Raw genomic sequence first — 23,646 nt, forward strand, 5'->3', positions numbered from 1 at the left:
AACTTTGGGAAAGTTCAGCCTGTCTGGAGCATGCTCTGTGTGGAAGAATGTTTGGGACGCTCACCCACGAAGCTCTAGTCACAATATGACCTGCTGTTCTGTGATGTGGCAAACTTCAAACCAAAAACATTGACATTAGCCTCTCACAAGGGGCATCTTAGTGAGAACACCATGAAAACTTCACGCAAAATACTGTACCCATAGAAAATAAACTGTATTAACATCTTTATTCACAGACATAATTATGTTCCTAAATAAACCAGGGCTTCAACATACAAATAATTCTTTCTGGCCCAGTTTCATTAACGATATTCTTATCTCTTACCTGATAAAGGGTTGGTGAAATCTGTTTGCCCTGCAGAAGCACAGGTTGTATGTGATTCAAGCTGAACCTGCAGCCAAAGGTTTAGAGCTTCCTGAAACTCGTGGTGTATGAGTTCAATATTGACATACTCCATCCACAAATCCTAAAGCACAAAAAGAATTAAATTATCATTCCCATTTTGGTCAGTACCTTATACTGTTCATCCATCCCAGTAGCTGGGGAACTAAAATAAGTACATAAAACCAGACTCTGCAGTTTTAAGTCATAGGAAAATTATTACTAGGCAGGGGAAAAAATCTATACTGAAGAAAAAAACTGCAGAATTTTTATCACATATACAGATAAGCCACTGAAAAGCATTCGTGACACACAGAAGAAATCTGACAATCACACACGATATCATTTCTAACAAATAAGAGAAAAAGGGTACAGATTATTAAAACTCTGTTCCTAATAAAGGAACACAGAGGAAACCAAGATAGTCTAAAACATCATGGCATGATTAACTGTAATCAGGCTAAAGCAGGCTGCATTTCCAGTAGTCATACACTGGAATAATAAAAACAAAGCAGTCATGAGGAAATGCCCTTCCAAAATCTCCCCTCTCACAGGTTTTTTAATTATACTAACTCTTTAGGCTTACTGGACAGAATAATATACACTTCCCACTCGCTAACTTATATTTGAACCTGACATATTACAGACTACCAACACGAGCAGATTTCGGCTTCCAGTCTTGTCATTTAAAGTTCCAACTTCAATAATTCTCTAAAATTATCTTAGAACATGAAAAGAATTACAGAACAGCACAGAATGAGGACTGTGTTCTCATTAAGACATGCAAGGAATCTATTCATGAGTCCTCACTCAATTATAAAGGAAGACGGTTTGGGATAGCACAGGATTTTTAGGAAAAAAAGTTAGAGCTGTAAAGCAACCATACATGCTGTACGTGTATTAAAGACCAGTGATATCAAGTCTCTCACTACTTTAGAGGACCCACTTTAACAAGCGAAGTGAATTTTGGATCCCAGATTGCCAACGTCATTGGCACTTCACCTGTTGATTCTGCATGACTTTAGCAAGTCTATGTGCATCACATTGCTTTGGTAAAGAAGGAATGTATGTGTCTCCTTTCTGGAAACTCTCTTCTTCCAACCACAAAACAAAAACATTACAAAGCCTAAGAAGAAAAACAAAAAAAGGAAAAAAAATAAATCAATGTGAACTTTAATTGTGTGCATAGCATGTATTACACAGCAGTCTCAATCTGGGGTTTAGAGTTAAGGCAACAAATCATGCCACAAGATGACATGGCTCATAACGTTGGTGTTTCTGATGCCTTGTGACTAGTGTACTAAGTGTCAGTTCAAAGACCAGCAGTGGAAAGAAGCTATTTAGGAAAATATGAAGGGCAATAACCAAGAGTAACAGGACAAATTTTGAAAAGGAAAACATTTACGCAAGTTAGCAAACACGACGCAGGACTGGAAGTGTCTCTTACATCAGGTAATCATATTGACAACCCCATTCAAAAGACATAATTTAATGAAGAAAAAAAAGAGTATGTCTGATCAAGTTTGGCTTCTCACCCCATACCTTCTCTAGAGTGCCTGTTCTAAAAGCTCACACCTGAGTTATATCTTTTAATTTCTTGTCAGACTCAAATTCATGGCTAGTTTATTCCCATTTCCTCCTCTGCTACCACTGTACATACTTCTTTCTTCAACTGACATCACTCTACTGAGGGGTACCCTTTTTATAATCATATCATCCAAGCTTTCCTGATTAAATACAGAGGAGAACTAGAATACCATTAAATCTTTGCACTGTGGTATTAAATATCACTACCAAACTCCTGTTTCCTGTATCAGTGTCATTGGTTACAAGAATAGAAGTAGGCTAGTTCTAAGAGTCAGCCCTTATGAACTCTACCAATATTTTTCCTCCTGTCTAGGTGGTCATTAAACTTCCTAAGCATAAAATTTACTTGGCTGTACAGCAGTCTGGTTTTATGTTGGAGTGAGGAACTCCTTTGAAATGAAAGGCTGACAAAATATTAATCAAGTTCCACCCAGTGAGCATCTCTGGATTATATTTCACATATGACTGAGGAGGATTTATGATCTGCCTTGTTTGTTTGTACAGTACCTATTGATTGCTGGGGGGAAGCACTTAAAAGAAGCTCAGATCCTGTATGCCCAAACCGCCTGAACAAGGGACTCTCAATCCTTTCAACTACAGTTTCTAAGAAAATCCAGATACTGTAATACTGCAAATATTTCTTAAAGTAGACTTCTCAAACCAAAAGTCTCTGTGTAACAGAATCATGGACTTCTGAACAGCATAGCTACAGTTTTGGTGTGCATGAGATACGTGGCTCTTCGAAGTTACCATTCCTTCCAAAAATGAGCAGTTGTCAGCTGAGCTGCAGTGAGTGACCATGCACATCTCCTTAGCTTACTCCAACACAAGGAGTCAGTCTTGTGCTAACATTTTGGTTAAGGAGACTTATCACTTTCCAGCTGGCACAGAACACATTTGTCACAGCTCAACTTTAACATGGTAACTGGGTAAATTAAATCATGTGCACTAATTAAATCATGTGTTGAAATATCCAGTAAATTCCCTGAAGAAGTAATCTTATTCAGACTTCAATTTGGGCCCCAGTCTGTGACAAACAGATGTATACGCACAAAGTAGCACTTTATAGCTAGTGACGTACATATAGGTAGCAGATATGTCTAAACAACAAATATTTTACCAGTATGGGGATACCATTAATTAAAAAGCAAAGCTCTCCCCTAAGGACAACTCTATCAACAATGTTTTATTTTTAGTAGTAAAAGCAGCCTCCCCACAAACAAAACAAGTTTTATCAACAGAGGAAGGGATTTGACTACAACTATGCGTAGAACAAGTGCCAGCAGTACATCTAGGTCAGCCAAGGGTCACATCCCTTCACGTCTCCCACAGCTAAGACTGTGCTCTAGTAGTTGCTCAGGTGGTTGCATTGAATAAGAGCGAACTGGGTAGTCTTTCTTTACCTGACAAGCTCCAGTTCTGGTGAAGTCAGGTAATCTGGTGAGCAGCTCGCCTTCTCTGGTGATCTGTCACTACCCTCTACAGGATTCTCCACTCTTAGTGCTTTACTGGCAGCATGGTGGAAGTCTACTACCTCTATTAAGCGCTGCTTCATTTCATTTAGTAAGTTAATATGAGCTGCACTCTGAAAAAAACATCTTCCAATACAGCCATCTACAGGTAATCTAAAAATGAACAAAAAAAGCACAACAAAGTCTTGTTGCAAGTGTCAAATCAGCATCTCTGCAAATAAATTGACTCTTTAGAGAAGTTGCTGGTACCCACTGCTTTCGGATGCAGTCTTAGCATGAGGCACTTAATCTCATTTGCAGTGCAAACTTCTTAGTGCTTGCTAATCAGCTCGAGCCTTTATGATCAGACTCACCCATATTGTGGTCCTGGTCGGTGAAGGTAAAGGAGGAAGAATTTCTGCCAGATTAGTGGCATGAGAGGGTGATCAGCGGGGGTAGCAAGGGCCTGGTGAGCCCAGTGATAGATCATGAGCCTCTGAAGGGAAGGTACGATGGGCAGCTTCAGCTGGGTCTGTGCTTTCTGCAAAAAGAACATTTTCAGACAAGTGTTCTGCTGTGGTTCCCTGTAACAGGCTGCCGCAGCTTAACCTAACAGATTAACACAGCATGAAAACTCAGCAATTACGGAGGAGAAAACTTTGGAAACATTCACAAATCTCTTACAGGTCTTAGTGGAAGAGCTGCCCAGCTCACAGTTGTGTTGGACAGCTGTTAAAGAGCAGTACTACACCTCTGATGCTTAAAAAAAAAAAAATAGCATGAATGGAAGGGCTACTGTGATGCAAGGCCAACATATGGGCCATTGGTGTTAATTACAGTTAATTACTGTTCGTCCTCACAGAGGTAGATGTTCCTGGTTTAGACTTCCATATAACCAGTGTTGTTAGAGAAGAAAGCAGCAGCCGTGAAGCACACAGCACGCACTTTCCAACCAGTAAAAATAAGTCTTAAGCCACATGAGGATGAAGAATCCTACAGCATGCTACCACTTTTAGCTTTTTCCAGACTACATTCCATACAGCCCTACAGAAAATCTAAAACACAAAGTAAAACTAACATGAAGAAAGAATACAGAAAGAAAAAAAAAATTTCATTCTGTATTTTTTCTTTTTGCAAAAGCAGAACAAAGGCAATGCAACGTATGAGCAGCAGCACTCCCTATTAGCAACATGGAACGCTACTCCACAGACCCACTAAATCATTAAACAGTCACACACCACGCTCGCATGGTCTGTGCCTGAAGCAGGAGAACGGGAGGCTTTCCCGAGTTCCCAGATCTCCGTGCAGGCCCTGGCACTACCTCACCCCCCACACTAGACCTCAGAAACCCTCAGCACCCTTTTCCACACACTCCCCACATAGTATCTCACTGTTTTCCAGGTAAATCGAGACATGCAAGCCAAGGGACAAATGTTCTCCAGACTAGTCTCAAAGGATACAAGACGTACCAGTCTGGACACAGCCCAAGCAAACCTATTTTCATACAGCTTCTAGACTACCTTCTTCATTAAAACACACTGAAACAGCTGAGATGAAGGATGGGCCAAAAGTTACACTTCAAGACTGGACAGCTTTGATTTCCACTTGCTTCATTCCAGAATTTCTAAATTAATTCGGACAAAGAACCTGGAAAATGTTGCAACGTGGCTTAAAGGACACCTAAGTGTCTTGTTAAGGGAGAGACCTAAACAGTTCTGAAAGCCTTGGAAAATAATTCAGCAAATACAGAGAAAAGTAAAGCCCAAACTTATGCAAAATTCAGATCATTCGAGAAACACTCTTTGAAATATAGACACATTTCCCCACCTGTAAAATAAGAGTATCTGCACTCCTCATCTCAGTGGTATAGAATAAATCCACTGAAGATCATGAGGCATTCAGATGACCCAGAAAATCATGCAAAAGCACTAATTAGTGACCAAAGTTTTCTGTAAATAATGCTATATTAAAAAACAGATATTTGCATGGTAGTTTTTAAACTTTCAACTCAAAATGTAAAGGAAAATATCCCTGAGGTATATTTTCTCCTGGAAAGCCAATCATATAAAGCATTAGTTATGCTTTTATCTTGGTAAGAAAAAGCACGAGATAAAAACTAAACACTACAAGAGAACACTTTTCTCCAGTAGTTCTCTCTAATAAAAGCAGATGAACAGTTCTCTCACCTTCAAAGCCTGATCAGGAGTTAAAGCATTGATAACCAACTCCCCCTCCACAACTCTGCGAAGCTGTGAATCTTCTTCAAATATTGACTCCATATTTAACACCATCCATGAAAACCATACCTGTAAAAAAAGTAGTAACAGAAACATTGATAACAAAATGGCAGGGGCAGGATGGGGAAGCTTATTGTTTTCTTAAGAGGAATGTGCCTTTGCCAGATTCTCCTTACAAAGTTGCAAAAGAAATACCATATCTCAACAAGAAAACTGAAAACCAGTTTCCTCCTTATCTACATTCAAATATCCCCTTTGTATTCTGTACAGTCTTGGGAAAGAAGGAGGAAACCAAGGACAACTGACAGACTTATCCAAAGAGTTCTGGAGAAAACAACCTGCTCAAACAAGATCTCCTCTATCCCACCTGCACTACACATCTCCAGTTGGGCTACTGCAGGGTTTTTTTCTTTTTGCTCAAATGAGGAACTTCCTCAAGCAGAGAAAAAGCAACTAGTATTCAAACTATTTATCAGAAAAAGAATGATCTAATAGAAGAGTAAGGCTTTACGTAATGTCTCGCATTAAATATATCAAGAACAACTGAAGATTAAAAAAAGATTTTAAATAATAAATCCTATTATATGAATTCTTAGACACAGATCAGACAAACTTTCTCTGTGCAAAATGTCTGTGTTCCCTTTAGTGTAATAAACCCACAGCATTCTCTTAGGCTAAATTAGGATTTTATCACAAGAAAACTCACAAACACAGGGACAGGAAGAAAGAGGGAACAAGAGAAAATCTGCGAAAATCTGTGAAAGTAAAAAAAAAAAAAAAAAGCTTAACACATGTATATTGCTTATCCCAGGGCTGTTCATACAACACCATCATACGACTTACCTGAGAGGAATTGGCATTGCCCTCAACAAAGGAAGGTGTCACATTGCCTGCCACAATCCAGCTAACAAGCGAAGACAGCAGACCTTTGTCACAATGATAGCCCAAAGCGTTCTACGTGGAAACAGAAAACATTTGGGGTTCTTTGTAAGCATCCTAACAGAAGATTTACAAGCTACAGGCATGTCACTACCTTCACCCAGGTTCCTTTCTGCCTCATGTAGCTACTTCGCAGCCTTAGCTCAGCCAGCCACCTCTGAATGCCTGCTTGCACTTTATTTCTTTTTTGATGAAAAGATTCTGGTTTATAGTGACACACTCTGCTTTCTCAGGAGAGGATGCTCTATTTTTGTTCTAAATACACTATTTCAACATAGGAAACGGAAAGACTACAAATCAAAATACTATGATAGAACTCATATGAATGAAACCTGTGTTCCAAATAGGTTTTAATTCTTCCTCTTATTATTATTCAAATATCAGATATTTCACTAATCGGTCTACTCGGAAACAAATCAGATAACACAACCCCATTACCACTGAATCGTAACTTGATTACATTTGAGTACTTCTTTTTACATTTCAGGAAAATACATTCACACCAAAATCAGAACGAGCAACACATGAACTGACCATTTACTCAACAGTCACACAAGCAACACGTGAACTGACCATTTACTCAACAGCCACACCATTATACCACACCCGTTTACCTTGTGTTGTTGGTAAAGCAGCTTTTGTACACAGTCCTCTTGACTGTACTGAAAAGCAGCTTTACATAAGTCATCCAGCAAGAAAAGTGTTGCCCGGTCCCTGTGCCACAGCTGCTGGCTGGTGAGGACCTGAACCCAGAACTCCAGTACTGCAGCTGGCCCCACTCCATGTCGCTGGTCACTTAGAAAAATGTGAGTCTGCCAAATTAAAGGTTAAAATTATTCAAGAGATTGCAGCTTCAATTAAAGGATAAGAATTTACTGAAAAACTGTTGCATAAGGCTGTGGGCCTATCCTTAAAATAAATAATTTAGGATGATCCTCTCTATGCCTATGTAAAAACAGCTTTATCACCTCCAACCTCCAAAAGAGATTCTGCAGCCTGCAGAGCTGAGCATCTTGTGCAATCAGCAAAAACAGATGCAAAAGCCATAAGCGGGACCTCTGTGATCTGCAAGCATAAATGGCACCTATTTCTGAAGTGTAGCCTGCTGTTCCTGCAAAAGGACTTCCCAGAGTAGGTAACTTTCCCTTTAGTCCTTAACCCTCTCTAACGTTAGGGGGCCTTGGTTCTTGACCTCTCTGCACTTTGAAAAAAATACTAGTTTCCTAACACAGAAACATTTTTCATAGCATAGCTATAAATCAATGGTCAAAAGCAAACCTTTCACACATTAATGTATCTGCTGCATTCCTCAACTAACACAAACGAGAAAGTAGTGCTGTGTATTACATTCCCTTTTTAGGCAGTTTTGACCTGGTATTAGAAAATGCGTTTTTCCGAGACGTCTGGAAGGCACATATCGTTGTTATGTCCAGCATCACATGTATTGCCAGATTTAGGCAAGTTTAAGTGGAAGTATTTCAGGAAACCAAAGCCAATAATTTGTGCCCCGTGGCTGCATAACTGCCAGACTCAGTATCCTTTCTAACTTTAAGCACTAACTTAGTCAAAAAAGCCTACCTGTTCTTAAAAAACTCCCCCCTCTTTTTTTTTTTTTTTCAGTAATCTTCTTACCTGTACCATACTACTGAGCAGCTTAACATTTTCTCCATAGCTCACTCCTGTCAAATGCTGTGTTACTTTATGGGTAACCTGCTGGGTCACACCTTGAGGGACTCCACTATCCAGATGAAGGAACAGTTGGACATAAGATAAAAACCTAGGGATGTCAACAAATTAAATTAATTCTAAAATTTCTCCTACAGCATAATATACAGAAAAGCTACTTCTAGAAAATTTAAAGCACCTCAACGGCACTGGTGACACCCATATACAAGGACTTTGATTCACAACCATGCTGCAGATTTAATTGCTCCATTTTAACCATATCATAGGCACAGTATGAGCAGTTCACGGCAGACTAATTCAAGGCAGCTCATCAGGACTGAATACAGTTCTTGATCCACATCAGCACCCAAATCTAGCCCAGGAATTGTTTGGGAGACTGCCAGGTGGTCCAAGCCAAAAGCACCCCAGGGACCACATTACTAATTTACCAGGACAGACAGCTAAGGTCCACCACTTCAGAACACTCCCAGCTGTTGCTCAACCTACCAGCAAGGACACAGTTGAATAGCACTGCCTGCTTATTTTTCTCATTCATCTAAAAACACAGCAGCTACTCGTCAATACAGCTGTTTGAAGACCACTTCTGTGGCACAACAGCAGCATCAGTGACAATTGTACATGTGATGTCAGCAGGAGACACTTCTACAACTACTTCCTCAACCACAGTCAATGTCAAAAAGTAACTTGGCAAACAAACGAGACTTACTTCCCCATCATCGGCATCGCATTCTCACTAGAGGCAAAACCCAGAATGAAGTTTTTTTTAACAATTAAATTAACAATTATCAATTTAACAAATTTAACAGTTAAGATTAACTTCTGTTGTTCTTTATCAACAAATGTATTAGGAACATATAACGCTTACTGTTCATTCTTCAGAAGATAATACTGGCAAGAGTAAAATAAGGGTAAAATTTTATCCATCACATGGACTACTGTTCTCAGATATCTAGACTGGATGAGTACACCCAGAAGAGGGATCCCTTCAGCACAGAACTTCTCAATGCTGTCAAAACAAAAACAAAATAAGGGAAAACACATTGACTATCAGTAGAAAGGGAGACAGGGTGTTGATTTTTTTTTTTTGTGTGTGAACCAAGATGTAAAGACATTCTAACTTTACACTTAACCTTTGAAATCCTAAACAGCTAAATCCACAGAGTTATTTTCTTCAGCTGTAGGAGTCATTCAATTGCTGACAGATTTGGTAAGTTTTTCCTGCCCTTCTGAGGGTTTGTGTCATGCAGATGTGGGTCTTTATCCATCAAGTTTCAATCAATTTAAAGCTCAAGGTTCTTGCCTAACCTAGTCAGCTAGTCTCCCTCTCCAGGCAGACGAAGAACCTACAGAGGGAGCTTCATATTACCCACCTTTGACATCTCCTCAGGATGGATGATAGACATCTTTCCTCACTACCTATAGATGGAGCTTGGAGGGTTTCCTTACAGCAGGTACGTAGATGGTTGCAGTCAGCTGAGATGAATCCTACTCTTACTGTCCAGAAAACTGACTAGTGGCAACTTACTTAGCAAAACTTGATGCAGAGCAATGTGCCATCTGAGAAGGGTCACACATTAGGAAAAGATGTAAAACATTAATACTATGTCTACTCTGAGGTCATGAAAATGAAATATTATGTTAAGTCACTAGCATACAGTACAGTGCTTTGTTTCTTCTGTTCATTACCATAACTGGCCTTGAACTTTTATGTGTGACAAATATCAGTGGTATTGTTTAGATAGGAGAAGGATGTGAAATGGTTCTTCGCAAGGCCAAATGGGGGGAGGGGGGAGGCGAAAAAAGCCAAAACAAAACCCACAGAAGTAAAGAGGTTTCTTGTTTTTCATTCCATGCTCAAAGTCATGTAAAAATTTCCACTTTCAAACCAGAATACCTTCTCAAATTACTCTAGTGCTTTGAAGAAGCACGTATGTATCTATGGCATAACTTTAGCATCAAGCAATGGCTTGGGGAAGGAGAAGAAAGCCAAGACAATTTCTCTTTGAAGAGCAAAGCAATATTATATGCAGAAAACAAGTTAGTGAAAATTTTGATTAGAGTAAGACATAATTAAAGAGATGACAGATTCAGGGAAAATAGACCTGGGAGAGACTGATTAACCTAGCCGTGGCTCTGTAGCTTAATCAACTAGTACATTTGATTATGTCGAAAAGCCTTACCTACAAACCAGCAGAAAGCACTGGAAAAGACTGGTTTGGAACACAGTCAGGGCTAGGACATTCAGTATCAAGCTTATAAAGCTCTCTATTTATTATTACTGGCATAAGTGTTTTTTGAATTTTCTGAATACTCTACTGCAGTGCTGCTAAACAAATTACCTGTAGATCAGCCCTTTCAGGAAGTGCGGTTAAAGGTTATTCCTGTCCATAGCAATCATGCTAATTCCTCAGTTTCAATACTATTTCTAATTACTATTTTGACTCTAACATGCAGAAGGCAAAAATATAGTACTAGGAAAAGAAAGGAAACAGCACGTTGTTTGGAACTACAGTCCCTGAAAGCCTGCTCAGTCCCTTACATCAGAAGTCCCTTATTCTTTAAACAAGCATAAAGATGTTAATAGCCCTCAGTTCATCATTAGGTAGGTTGCTCAGTCACTGGGGCCACACCTCCAAGGACACAAAAAAGCACACTTACCTGTGACCTAGCGTGGTCATTGCCAGTGCCAGGTAACAGCCGATAGGGATGCCTGCTTTGACAGCCTTCAGGAGGGGGTGAAGCGTGACCGACTCCGTCATGTCGAGCACGCTGTCAGACACGGGGACCGCAGGCCAGCCATGCTGCATGCCACGGTCATTTCTGTGAAGTTTTAACCTCAAAATCAAACCCCATGCCCACTGATTAAATGAAGTCTCTGGTGTTTCTCCGTATCGAACAATGCTGGCTAAGTAGGAGACCTGGAACAAAGCATCAGGAACAGGAATGAGAGGAAGCCCAGCCATACTACAGCAGGTATGGTGCTAGTCTAGGGCTTGGGTCAGCTTGGATGAGTTTCCTCTTTTATCGGAATACCCCGACACAAGATCAGACCAACAGTAGTTATTTTTCAGACACACCATGTGGCACCACCCATTAACTTTTTCTGAAATCTCTGTTTCTATGGCCTTGATTTCCACCTGCCCTTTACCCTTTTGGTACAGGCTATCAACCTATACTGTTTGGCTAAAGTTTTATAAATTAGATATTGGTTCTGGATTAAATTTTGGTTTTGCTATTAAAAAAAACACAAACAAACAAACAACCACACACAACCTTCGATAATGTCTAAGTCTGCTAGTGAAAAGAAAACTAAAAATATGTATACAAAAAAGCCCAAAACCTGGCAGCCTCTCCTTGGAAAGAAGTCTGTAACGTGGACCCGCAGAGTCTCTGTGCCATATAAATGTGTCCATTATCATGAAGAGTCTGTCTAGGTCAGAGGAAATTATAAATCTTTGGGAAAAAATACTGTACACGTTCTGACAGACCAGTGTAAACTGCAGAGCTGAGAGTCAATGCAGATATTTCATCCTCTCTGAGTGGGGGTACAAGAACTTAAGCATTATTTTCTCTCAAGTTCCAGTTACAAGCTCATGCAAGTCAGGACAGATTCACCAATACAAGTGGCAACCAAGGCTGAAATAGGCTTAAAAAGAGAACTCATCTAGCTGGCACAAGACAACAAACCATGACTAAGTAGTGCAGAGATGCAAGTCAGAAAAGAGCAGAGACAATAAGAAACATTCGAAGTGTGGGAAGAAAAGACTGGAGAAAAAAAGCACAGGGGAGGAGAAAGCACTGTACAAGAAACACTTGGAAGACAAAGCACTACACAAAGCTAAAAAGCTCTGAATAAATAAATAGAAGCATCTTGGACTGAATATCCAAAAAAGGGCTTTTTAACCTTGATCTTTCTATCCTTCCATTCCCCTTCTGTAACTTGGAGCCATACCTTCCTCAGTCACCAGTGTGCTGTAAAATCAATGTAACAAGTGTTTGTAGGGCGTTCAGGTAACAGCACTGATCACTACTGAAAAGCTCCTAAAATCTTGAGTCTTTAAACAAGGTAAGACTAAGACCTGGAGACACAGGAAGGATGTCTCTTATGTTCACCAGTAATAGTAAGTAGCCTTTCATTAAGCAAGTACTGGCCAACTCTGCATGAGTAAAGAATGCTTTGCAAGAACAGTTTGCAACTATCCAACTACAGGCTGGATAATAACACAAACCTACAAGGGGAACAAATTTAAAATTTCTATTTCTCATATAGATGTTCAATGTAAGTCTAACAGTATCTTCAAATAGGTCTGTGGGTGCAAAAATACTGAGAGTTGGTATATTATGATGCTCTAGTAGTATCAAGATAGCATAGCTTTTAAAAAGAAGAAATGAAAACAAGGTCTTAGCCTGCAGTTTTTCCTATATATCACCATCAATAAGCTATTCCCTGTAATTCTGAAGAAGGAATACCTGTTTTATGCTTTCAGAAAGCAGCCCAGCATATGGTTTGTGGGAGAGAGATTTCTGATATGCTTCCAGGACCATCAATGCAACTTCAGAATGGACAGCTGAATCCAGATGAAGAGCATCCTGCTAAAAACAGAATCATAACACAAAACTTTGCCTCATTTAAAAGGTCTCTACAACTGTATCTTTCAGTTGCACTACGGAGAAATAAATATTAATTTGAACAGCCAGAAAGAGATTAAATATTGTAATACCTAGGCAAAATCTTGGCCAGTAAGAAAAATTTCAGCTCAACATTGAAGAATAATGAGCTCACACTGGGCAATACAAAGTTCAACAGCTAGATTATTTCCAGAAAAAAGTAACCATAATCACTTCTCATGTGCATTTGGTGGACTTATAGCAATTAATCCAAAGATCCATAGATGGCATTTTAAATTACATAGCACTGGAAATCTTGCTTTCAAAACCAAAAAACATATCATGTTTTTGTATCAAAACATAGTAATTCCTCTTATCAATTGCCGCATTAAAGAACTATTTTTCCCCATATCAAGGAGTACAGACATGACATTGTTATTGCACAGCAAAGACCTCACAGTTAATTTTCCCTACCATTCCTTTGTTTTCACGTGTCATCAAGAAATAGGGAGAAAAAGTAAGGCAATCTTCACGTACAAGTATCAGCACAGCAAAGAGAAGAGTTCAGTACAGGCATTCTTCGATGACTATAACATGCTACGGAGGGACGGAATCCACCTGTCTAGAAGGGGCAAGGGAATCTTCAGCAACAGGCTGGCTAACTTGGTGAGGCAGGCTTTAAACTGAAGGACTCGGGGGGTGGGGTCCAAAACAGAAATGCTCATGCCACTACATCCAACTGGGGAGTAAGTCAGGCCAACCAGAGCGGCGACAAATGTTCCTTAGCTGTCTTCCAAGATGTGTACCAGAGGAGCAACCACCTCGAGTGTATGTATACAAATGCACACAGTCTGGGAAACAAACAGGAGGATCTGGAGCTCCGTGCCCAGTCAGAAGGTTATGATATCATAGGAGTAGCTGAGACATGGTGGGACAACTCGCATGACTGGGGAATCGCAATGGACAGTTATAGGCTGTTTCGCAAAGACAGGCAGGGAAAAAGAGGTGGAGGAGTCGCACTCTATATTAAAGAAAACCTCGAAGGTATCGAAGTCAACTACGGTGATTGTGAGTGCTCTATTGAATGCCTCTGGGTTAAAATCAGAGGGGTCGTCTCCAAGCAGGACCTTACAGTGGGCATCTGCTACCGACCTCCAAACCACGACGATAAAGCTGATGAAGCAATATTTGGACACTAAGGCAAGCTTCTGGTCAACAGAACCTGGTTCTCATGGGCGACTTCAACTACCCAGACATTTGCTGGAAGAACAATACAGCAGCTTGCATGTCATCCATCAAGTTCCTGGAATGCGTAGAGGACTGTTTCCTCTTACAAATGTTAGATGGGCCAACCAGGAAGGAGGCACTACTGGACCTGCTATTCACAAACCAAGAAAACCTGCTTTGTAATATCTCGGTCAGTAACAACCTTGGCTGCAGTGATCACAATATTGAGGAGTTCGGGATCCGGCTGAGCATGCTGAAGGTTAGCACCAAGACAAGGGTTCTAGATTTTAGAAGAGCAAACTTCAGCTCGCTCAGAGCTCAGTTGGGAGGGATTCCGTGGGAAGCTTCCATGGAGGATAAAGGAGCCAGCGAGTGCTGGGAGTTCTTCAAGAATGCTCTCTTGGAAGCACAAAACCAGTTTATCCCCTATAAAAGAAAGGGAAGGAAGCGGAGTGAGAGGCCCCCTTGGCTCAACCACGAGCTCCTGGGTCTGCTTAAAACCAAAAGAGATGTGTACCAGAGATGGAGAAGTGGAAGGTTGTCCACTGAGAACTACAAGGGCATTGCCAGAGTGTGCAGAGATGCAGTTAGAAAAGCAAAAGCTCAGCTTGAATTGGAACTGGCCAGAGATGTCAAAAATAACAAGAAAGGGTTCTTCAGGTATGTAAGTTGAAAGCGGAAACAGAAGGAAAACATAGGCCCGCTGTTAAACAGTAGAGGTGAATCAGTCACCAACAATGCTGAAAAGGCAGAGGTTCTCAACACTTTCTTCACCTCTGTCTTTACCAACACTGTTGGATCCCAGGCCTTGGGAACAAAAATCCAGGAGGATCCAAACATAGACCCACCATCAGTGATGAAGGAGTCAGTATGTGAATTATTACGGGAGCTTGACCCCTACAAATCAATGGGCCTGAAGCCATCCACCCGAGGGTGTTGAGAGAGCTGGCTGATGTCATTGCGGGGCCACTCTCTATAATCTTCGAGAAGTCGTGGAGATTGGGGGATGTCCCAGAGGACTGGAGGAAGGCAAATGTTACCCCTATCTACAAGAAGGGCTCAAGGGAGGATCTGGGTAATCATAGGCCCATCAGTCTTACTTCAGTCCCCGGGAAAGTCATGGAACGGATCCTCCTGGGGGCCATCACGAGTCAAATGAAGCACGTGATGATTGGGAAAAGCCAACACGGCTTCACCAAGGGCAGATCGTGCCTGACAAATCTGGTGGCCTTCTATGATAAAAAGTGACCTGCTCGGTTGACATGGGGTGAGCGGTTGACGTTGTCTACTTGGACTTCTCCAAGGCTTTCGATACGGTTCCCCACGGCCTCCTCCTGGAGAAACTGATGCGTTATGGCCTGGACAAGTGGTCTGTGCAGTGGGTGAGGAATTGGCTGATGGGCCGCACCCAAAGGGTGGTGGTAAATGGCTCTTTTTCAAACTGGCAACCTGTCACAAGTGGGGTCCCCCAGGGATCGATATTGGGCCCAACGCTATTCAATATCTTCATAAGTGATCTGTATAATGGGATCAAGTGTAGCCTGATGAAGTTTGCAGGTGACACCAAACTGAGTGGGGAAGTAGACACTCTGGAAGGGAGAGCCACCCTGCAGGAAGATCTGAATAGGCTGGAAGAGTGGGCTAACAGGAACCTTATGAAGTTTAACAAGGACAAGTGTAAGGTCTTGCACCTGGGAAAACATAATCCAGGAGTGCAGCTCAGACTGGGATCCACCTGGCTGGAGAGCAGCTCCGTGGAAAGGGACCTGGGGGTCCTGGTGGACAGGAAGCTCAATATGAGTGAACAGTGTGCTGCTACAGCCAAGGCGGCCAATAGGATGCTGAGTTGCATCAAAAAGGGCATCACCAGCAGAGATAAAGAAGTCATTACCCCTCTCTACTCAGCGCTTGTCAGGCCACACCTGGAATACTGTGTACAGTTCTGGTCCCCGTTATACAAAAAAGATGTGGACAGGCTGGAGGGGGACCAGAGAAGGGCCACCAAGATGATCAAGGGTCTGGGAAGCCTGCCATATGAGGATAGGCTGAGAGAGCTGGGCTTGTCCAGCCTTGAGAAAAGGACGCTTAGAGGTGATCTCATCACCATGTACCAGTACTTAAAGGAGAGCTACAAAGAAGATGGAGACTCCCTTTTTACAAGGAGTCACATGGTGAGGACAAGGGGTAACGGGTACAAGTTACTGCCAGGGAGATTCTGATTGGACACGAGAGGGAAATTTTTCACAATGAGAACAGTCAATCATTGGAATAATCTCCCCAGGGAAGTGGTTGACTCAGCTGGACATGGTGCTGGGCCATCTCATCTAGATTGTGCTAGAAAGGTTGGACCAGATGATCCTTGAGGTCCCTTCCAACCTGGTATTCTATGATTCTATGAAATACACAGATTACAATGCTAAAACGGATCACTGAACACAGGCAACAGGATTTTTTCCCCAATCTATTTCTGTTTCTCTCTGAAAAAACATTCACCCTCGATTGGATCCTGAACTGATGGAGCTCCTAGAGTAACCCATTCTATGGAATATTTTCCCGTTGTTTAAATAATGCTTAGGGCTTTGAAAACTCTATTTCAATCATGAGTTTTCTTGCATTGTGAAAAATGTACCTGCATAGAATCCTGCAAACTACAGTCACATCAATCTCATTCACTCTTCTTGGAGGATTCCTCTATTTCTGCAACCACAGATACCTTAACCAAGTGACTCACAAAAATTGTCCTGTCAGCTGTTTCCTCTTTTTTAGAGAGAGGAAACTCCTACTTAAATATCTCTTTTAATCTCAGCTGCAGCACTACAAGAAAGCAACACAAGCAAATCCTCAGGCAGAATGCTGCAAAATTACTGTGAATTTCCCATCCTATGCCATCAAGTGTACAGCCATCATATAAAAGCATGTAATTAACTGTTTTCAAATTCAGTTATAGTCCCAGGTTGAGTAATACTTTTGCTCTGAAAAACTGAGTAGGTTCAGGCCTCCTGTTTCTAATACATACATGCTCACCGAATCCCCAGTTTAGCCCTTCCAAGATAATGCAGGCTAGTTTATTCTCCACTGTTGTTAGATTGTAATTTAATAACCAGTCACAAATCAGCGCTATCTCGGACGAAGAAGGCTTCCACAGGTACAATGGCAGTTCTTTAAACAGATATAGAGAAACCTTTGAGGGCAGAAAAGAAAAAGGCTAATCAGTACTCATGGAACAATCATCAGCATTATGCCCTTCTATCTTAAAGAGTGATACAATCAAAAAAAACATGGACAGGACTTTAACACAATCCATTCATACCAAGCTGTATCTTATAACACAGTCTGGTATGGCCTCTAGTTTTAACTGGGTGCCTGCTTTAAATGATGGACATTAGCACTTACCATCCCAACTTTCTCGATGGTCTCTCTAACTCGATCCAGCAGTACAGAAATAATCTGTGTATGGATGCTGGCAATTGCTCCCAAGAGTTCTCGACCAACTTTTGAAAATGTCTCTCTTGTGGAAAGACTAACATAAGACACCTGAGAAGATGAGCAGACAAAAGTTACTGGTTATGGCTGACCTTCAATAAATCTGCAATAAAATATCTTTTAGAAAATACAGAATCAAATTGCTCTTGGTGATCCTGGACGAGGTTGATAAATGCCAATATGAAAACTGAAACCAATTGCCCTAGAAGATAATGAAATTATGTCACAGTGCCAAAAACAAAGTCCAAAACTAAACACAGGAACAGCAATGCCACATACATTAAACAAAAAACCCCACTACACACTACAACAAAACCACCACCACACAAGGAATTTCAGGGCTACAAGTTAGACCTGTGTGAGAAAAATAAAGCAAAACAAAGATACTTTCATTCATTTGTTTCATTCTGGCTTGGTCTACAGAAAACCTGTTCTTTCTCCCAGAAAAACATGCACTTCAGGATATTTTAATTCAGTACTAGATTATAAACCTCAGAAGTAGCACTTTCTTAGTTCCATGGCAAAACAAACTACAGAAGCCATGAATGTTCCACATCTTCCACTGTTAGAAAGAAAAATATCACATTCATCCTTTTCCTGAATGGACCAGTAATATTACTTGCCTCATATATCTCCAGAACAATGATTTTGATAAAATTCTCATCAACATCAGCCCGTTTGGTTTGTGCCATCTGAGCAAATGTGGTGAGCAGACAAATTTCTTCCGAGCAGTTCATTGATTTGAGATACTTCTCAAAATTTTCAAGGTGCTCTGGGTCTAGAAAAGTCACATGAAAGAAACATGATAAAAGAAGTGTTATAGGACATACATCATCAATATTTATACATTTATTGACAGTCCAATCCCAGAGAAGGAATCGGTGACAAAGGAATTATCATCACTGGGTTTGTTACATGTGGGATTCAGAAAAACGTTAATCACCAAGGACTGCTTAAAAGAAGTTAATCACCAACAACCGACAGAAACCAAGGACAGAGGAGAGGCCTGTAAGATAAGAAGGAATATCTGAATGAAATGGTGAGCTCAGAACAAAGATAATGGGGAGTCTGAACATAAAACAAGAACATCCCTGGACATTGAGGAGCATCAGCTGTGTTCCTAACAAAAAAAAAAAAAAAAAAAACAGCCAAATCAGCATGATTAAGTGGGAAAAAAAAAAACCAACAAGGTCAAGAAGCAGACAGCTCGAATTTGAGGATAACAACCACCAAGGACCCCCAAAAGAATTCCCAGAATTAAACAGCGCATGCTCCAGTGGGAGGGGAAATATGTTAATGATTTCTGGGAAATAATTGTAATATTGATGACTTTTCTTGGAAAATTAATGAATACATATGTTCAAGTTTGATAAATACCTTGCTGGCGTGACCTACGGCATGTGCGCTAGGCGGAGATATCCCCCGTGCATCCAGCACTGCAGTAAAGAATGCCTACTTTCTAAATGCCAAATTGGTGTTAGAAAGTTTTTGGACCGGTTTGCAGTAACAAGTTAGTATCCTCTCTTCATAAGTGGCTAGTATCAGCTGCTTTAAAATAAGATGCAAGAAACACCATAATATGCAGTGAGTCCATATGATTCAGTAAATATGCTAGTAATTCATAATGAAAGCTAAAACTGCTTCAAGAACAGCTGGAATTCAATTTTTAATGTTATTTTAACTATGCAATGTCGATCATCCACAGGAAGAATTGCTTGAATCTTTTTGCTTTTTAAAAATGTTATCATGGTTTTGGCTTCCATTACATACTGAAGCAATTAATTCCAAAGATTAAGTCCAAATTATATGAAAGGATTCTAGTTGTAATCAGCACATAGCCAAGAGAAGATTAAAACTAAGCCCATCCAAGCACAGCAGAGAGGTTTTGATCAAGTTGAGAGACTCTGCCCATTCCACATACCATGATCCGAAGCAGCAATTAAACTGGGGAGACCATTCTGATGACTAACTATTGCTTATCTTAGGCATACTCAAAAATGATTACTAACTGATAAGAGTCGTGATAGCCCGATAAGAGTCGTTAGAGCCTGATAAGAATCAAGGGTCGTTACAGACTGAGAGTCATTATTCTAAATAAAAAATATTAAGATAAAATTGGTGGGAGAATCAGCAAAAGGGATGAAAAGAAAAAGAAACAATTGATAAGCCTTAGGTTGTTGCATAAACGGGAAGTGTATAAATATGGACAACTGGTACACTGAGGTGTGGTAGCTTTGTGGGCTTACCCCCTAGCACCCCTTTTTGCGCAAAACGGATAATAAACAAATATCTCGACTCAGTGTGTGAATTGGTCACTGCACACCAGGTATCGGACCCCGCTTTTTGGGACAACAATTCTATGCCGATTACAAATAAAAATACTTCAAGCGTCTAGCCCTGGGCCTAGATTATGTCCCAGAGTTACAAGGAAAGGTCATTTTCAGTTTCTCAGACTCAATACAAGAAGACTACTGAATGCACTTGTTTGGAAAAAATCTCTGAAAACAGAGACCTGGAGCTGCACAGGACAGGAAGGCTAAGAGATGCTCTCACTTGAATCCAAGGCAGGTTTCCTCTTTAAATCCAAGACTGACATGTTGCCAAATGCAAATAAACATTTCATTGCTGGGGGCTGGGGACAGCAGGAAGGGAAATGTACAAAGAAACCTGAACAGGGCTTTAAAATAGTTTTTATTTTTTCCAAATAACTTTAAATAGAGTCTGTGCAGCAAAACAACCACTGAAAGCTGCATATGAGCTGTAAAATGTTTTGGAGAGTGGTCTACTTCTTCTGAAGCATAACATGCCAGTAAACTCTGTTTACAGTGATCTTACCATAGCAGTTGAATATACTGAAAAAGCACTCATTGTGGCATTCAACTACTTAATCTGCACAGGTACCTGCTCAGCGTGCTTGTGAATAAACACTTCCACTTAGGTTACATTCTGTTTTAAGGGCTTTCAAGAATTTTGCAACTGTACTTCAACCTGAGAAGGTCAGATTTGTACAGCCAAAACGTCTCATGAACAGTGTGCTAGAGGATTGTGCAATTTAAGGAAAGAGTTCTTCCATATAATAAGATATACTACACTCCTGATAGATACAATAGACATACAGGGGATGTCTCATCCATTCATCTCCCTTTCCTAATGCTATTTTTTATCCTTATAGCAGAAGTTGAGATATATATATATATATATATATATCAGAAGTTATATACAGAGCACTGTGTTTTTTGTTGTTGTTGTTTGGGGTTTTTTTTAAGGTTATGCAGAAGGACCAAAAAAAAAAGACTATGCCATTACTATATATAAAGGCATAGCAGAATTGTTGGAGATATGCGAGAAATAAGACAAAGGATGTTAAGGCAGAGGACGTTAATCAACTTCTGTAAACAGTTAACAAGACCTGGCCTGAGAGAAGAAACAGGAGAACACCACAGAAGAGTCTAGCAAGGAAATACCAAGATAAGCATGAGAAAACAAGGCCGCTGATAAAGCCGAAGTGAGAATCACTTGAACCATGAGTGAACTATCCTTATTAACATAGTAAAAACCACACCTCCAATAATGAAGCCTCCGGCCCAAGCAAAGACCCCTACCCACTGAGCATGCTCTGTAAATTTAAAACACACTGTACCTTTAAGTGGAGATGAGGCTTGTGAGAACCAATAGAAGCAAGGATGAATAAGTGGAATTGTGAAAATACTGATAACATACTCAGAATGTATAAAATGTCACTGTATGTTAACCAAGGTGTGCTAGCTTTGTGGAGTTACCACCTAGCACCCATCTCTGCGCAGACATGAAATAAACAAATATCTCGACTCTGTGTGTTATTCGGCTTTTTTGCACACCGGGTAAAAGAACCCTGCTTTTTGGGACAACAGAATGACCCACAGCGTGGGGAAGGGGTAGGACACGCAAGTAACGAATGACTCTATGACAGCAATTGTCATATTAGCACTGTGATGTGTGCGTTTGTTTCATTAGGCATAGACTAGCTAAGCAACAGAGAAGGGGTTTGGAGTGGGACAAAAGAGAAAAAAAAGGATCTAGCAAAGTTAAGGACAAGACCATAAGCAGAAGGAGGAGGGCTGGTGCCAGCTGCTGAGCACATGTGCACTAGACCTTCTCTGCTGCAAGTCACAGCTCTGCAATCTCCCAGCTTCCTGATTCAGCTGCACCTTCCTCTTCACTGTACCTGGGGTCGCCTGTGGGCTCCCCACGCTGCAGACCCCACACCAACCTCAAACCCACACCAAGTCACAGCTTGGGACTGAAGGATGGGGACAAGAAAAAAGGGAAGAGCAGAGACTCCACCCAAATCCTATCGTCTCACAGTGGAGCAACGACAACTTCACCACACAGTCACGACTTGAGCCAATTCCCTTCCTCCTCTGCACATTTGATCACACTACAATTCAAGTTCAGAGAGACCCTAAAAATCAGTGGCTCCTCAAATCTTGGTAATGGCAGTCAAGAAACTGTAACTAAAATGTTGTTCAGCAGATTCTCATTGCCAACCACAAGGGAAGCAAAGACAACACTGTTAATCTTATATTTATAAAACTTAAAGAGAACACGTTTGTACTCACACAGGCATCCAACATCAAGAAGAAACTACTAGGTCATTGCTTGTCAGTGAAAATGTGTGTTCCACAGTCAATTTATTAACATTTGGTCCACTCAAGAATACCTCAAGTAACTGGACTTCCCACATTTCCCCAGGGGGTTATTTTATATCTGGTAGCTCTCATAGTCCAGAGATCATCCTAGTAAGTGCAGCTCCATCACAGCACTCCATTTTAGCATGTTATTTCTACCTATCCTTTAAAAGTGACTATGCTCCCACCTCTATACATGCAAGACTAAACCTTCCATCAATTACCAAGGCTTGCTACCACCTGTAGATTCACCACTTAACATTTCTCAAACTTAATTTGGGAAGGGAAATCAATAAAAAAGGTTCTCTCCCAAGAGAATGTTAACGCCATGGTCTTCTAGGGTATGAATTACAGGAAATTAAGTCAGTGTTATATTAGTGACAGTCAAAAGAAGCTATTTCAGAAGATGAGATGGATTTCACTGAAAGAACTGTTGATATTCCCTGTCTAGACAGTTGTGAAAAATAGTATTGTGCTGACATAATCCATTGAGGAGAATGAAGAGGATAAAAATATTGTGCATCAGCATACTGGGGACTTTAAAACATAAGAGTTAGCTAGAAGCAAAACAAAGCCTGAACAAAACAAAAAAAAAAAAAATTAGTGTTTGTTACTGTCAGAGCTGCAACCCACCACATCATCTTATATTCTCTTTCTTTGAGATGCAGTAAAAATTTCTTGCAAAAACAAAAATAAAAACCAGTCTTACTGAAACAGTGTAACTGTTACTGATTAGCACTTGCCAGCCAAAACAGATGAGCACTTCATAAAGTATACACAGCTACAGTCTTGATATCCCTCTCCCACTCCACTTAAATGTTAGCTGAGCTTGCACAGAGTCAATATGCTCAGTAACCTCTTAAGATCGCTGTTTTCTTCTACTTCTCCATCAAAAGACTTGGTTGATGTGGTGACAGCTATCTGGGCTACCAGCTAGCTGAAAAGTAAAACTGACTGAGAGCGAGATTTGCTCTCCCTGAAGACAGCAAAGAGGCTGTGAAATAGGGAGTTACTGCTTTGTTTACCTGTCTCCCTGTCAACCAAGTCCTGAAATATTTTCCATGAAGACAGCAGCAAAGGGAAAGTAGCATTCCAGCTGACTTCTAAATAACTCTGGTATAGCTGAAGCCACCACAATCACTGTAGAGATCAACACAGGACAGAAGTCAAGGGGAAATAGAAAGAAAAGGCGGCATATAGGACAAGAAAAACATCAGAAGGCAGCTTGAGATAAAGGAAACATCTGTAGTTGTGGAAGATAAGCAGATCTCCCACAATATAAGGTACTGAAGCCAAAACTAGCAAGTTTAGAGGTGGGGGAAAAAAGAGGACTGGGGTATTTATACAAATATCAACAGCTCAAGAGTCGACAACAGTCA

The 23,646-nt window shown here is 40.7% G+C and overlaps 1 protein-coding gene across 1 annotated transcript in view; it reads right to left on the reverse strand.

Annotated features, from left to right (window-relative positions):
- Positions 1-23,646, reverse strand: part of EPG5 (ectopic P-granules 5 autophagy tethering factor) — a 76,821-nt gene that overhangs the window by 30,722 nt on the left and 22,453 nt on the right. Inside the window, 14 exon segments of the mRNA XM_087763650.1 lie at positions 326-467; positions 1,385-1,508; positions 3,373-3,594; positions 3,795-3,961; positions 5,607-5,726; positions 6,501-6,611; positions 7,211-7,408; positions 8,229-8,373; positions 9,148-9,288; positions 10,941-11,200; positions 12,753-12,875; positions 17,134-17,298; positions 17,511-17,651; positions 18,224-18,378. Coding sequence (XP_087619776.1) covers positions 326-467; positions 1,385-1,508; positions 3,373-3,594; positions 3,795-3,961; positions 5,607-5,726; positions 6,501-6,611; positions 7,211-7,408; positions 8,229-8,373; positions 9,148-9,288; positions 10,941-11,200; positions 12,753-12,875; positions 17,134-17,298; positions 17,511-17,651; positions 18,224-18,378 — 2,214 coding nt within the window.

Source organism: Nipponia nippon, unplaced genomic scaffold (genome assembly GCF_047370975.1).
Source record: "Nipponia nippon isolate SJK-2023a ecotype South Korea unplaced genomic scaffold, ASM4737097v1 scaffold_29, whole genome shotgun sequence".
In the NCBI taxonomy this organism is placed as follows: Eukaryota; Metazoa; Chordata; class Aves; order Pelecaniformes; family Threskiornithidae; genus Nipponia; species Nipponia nippon.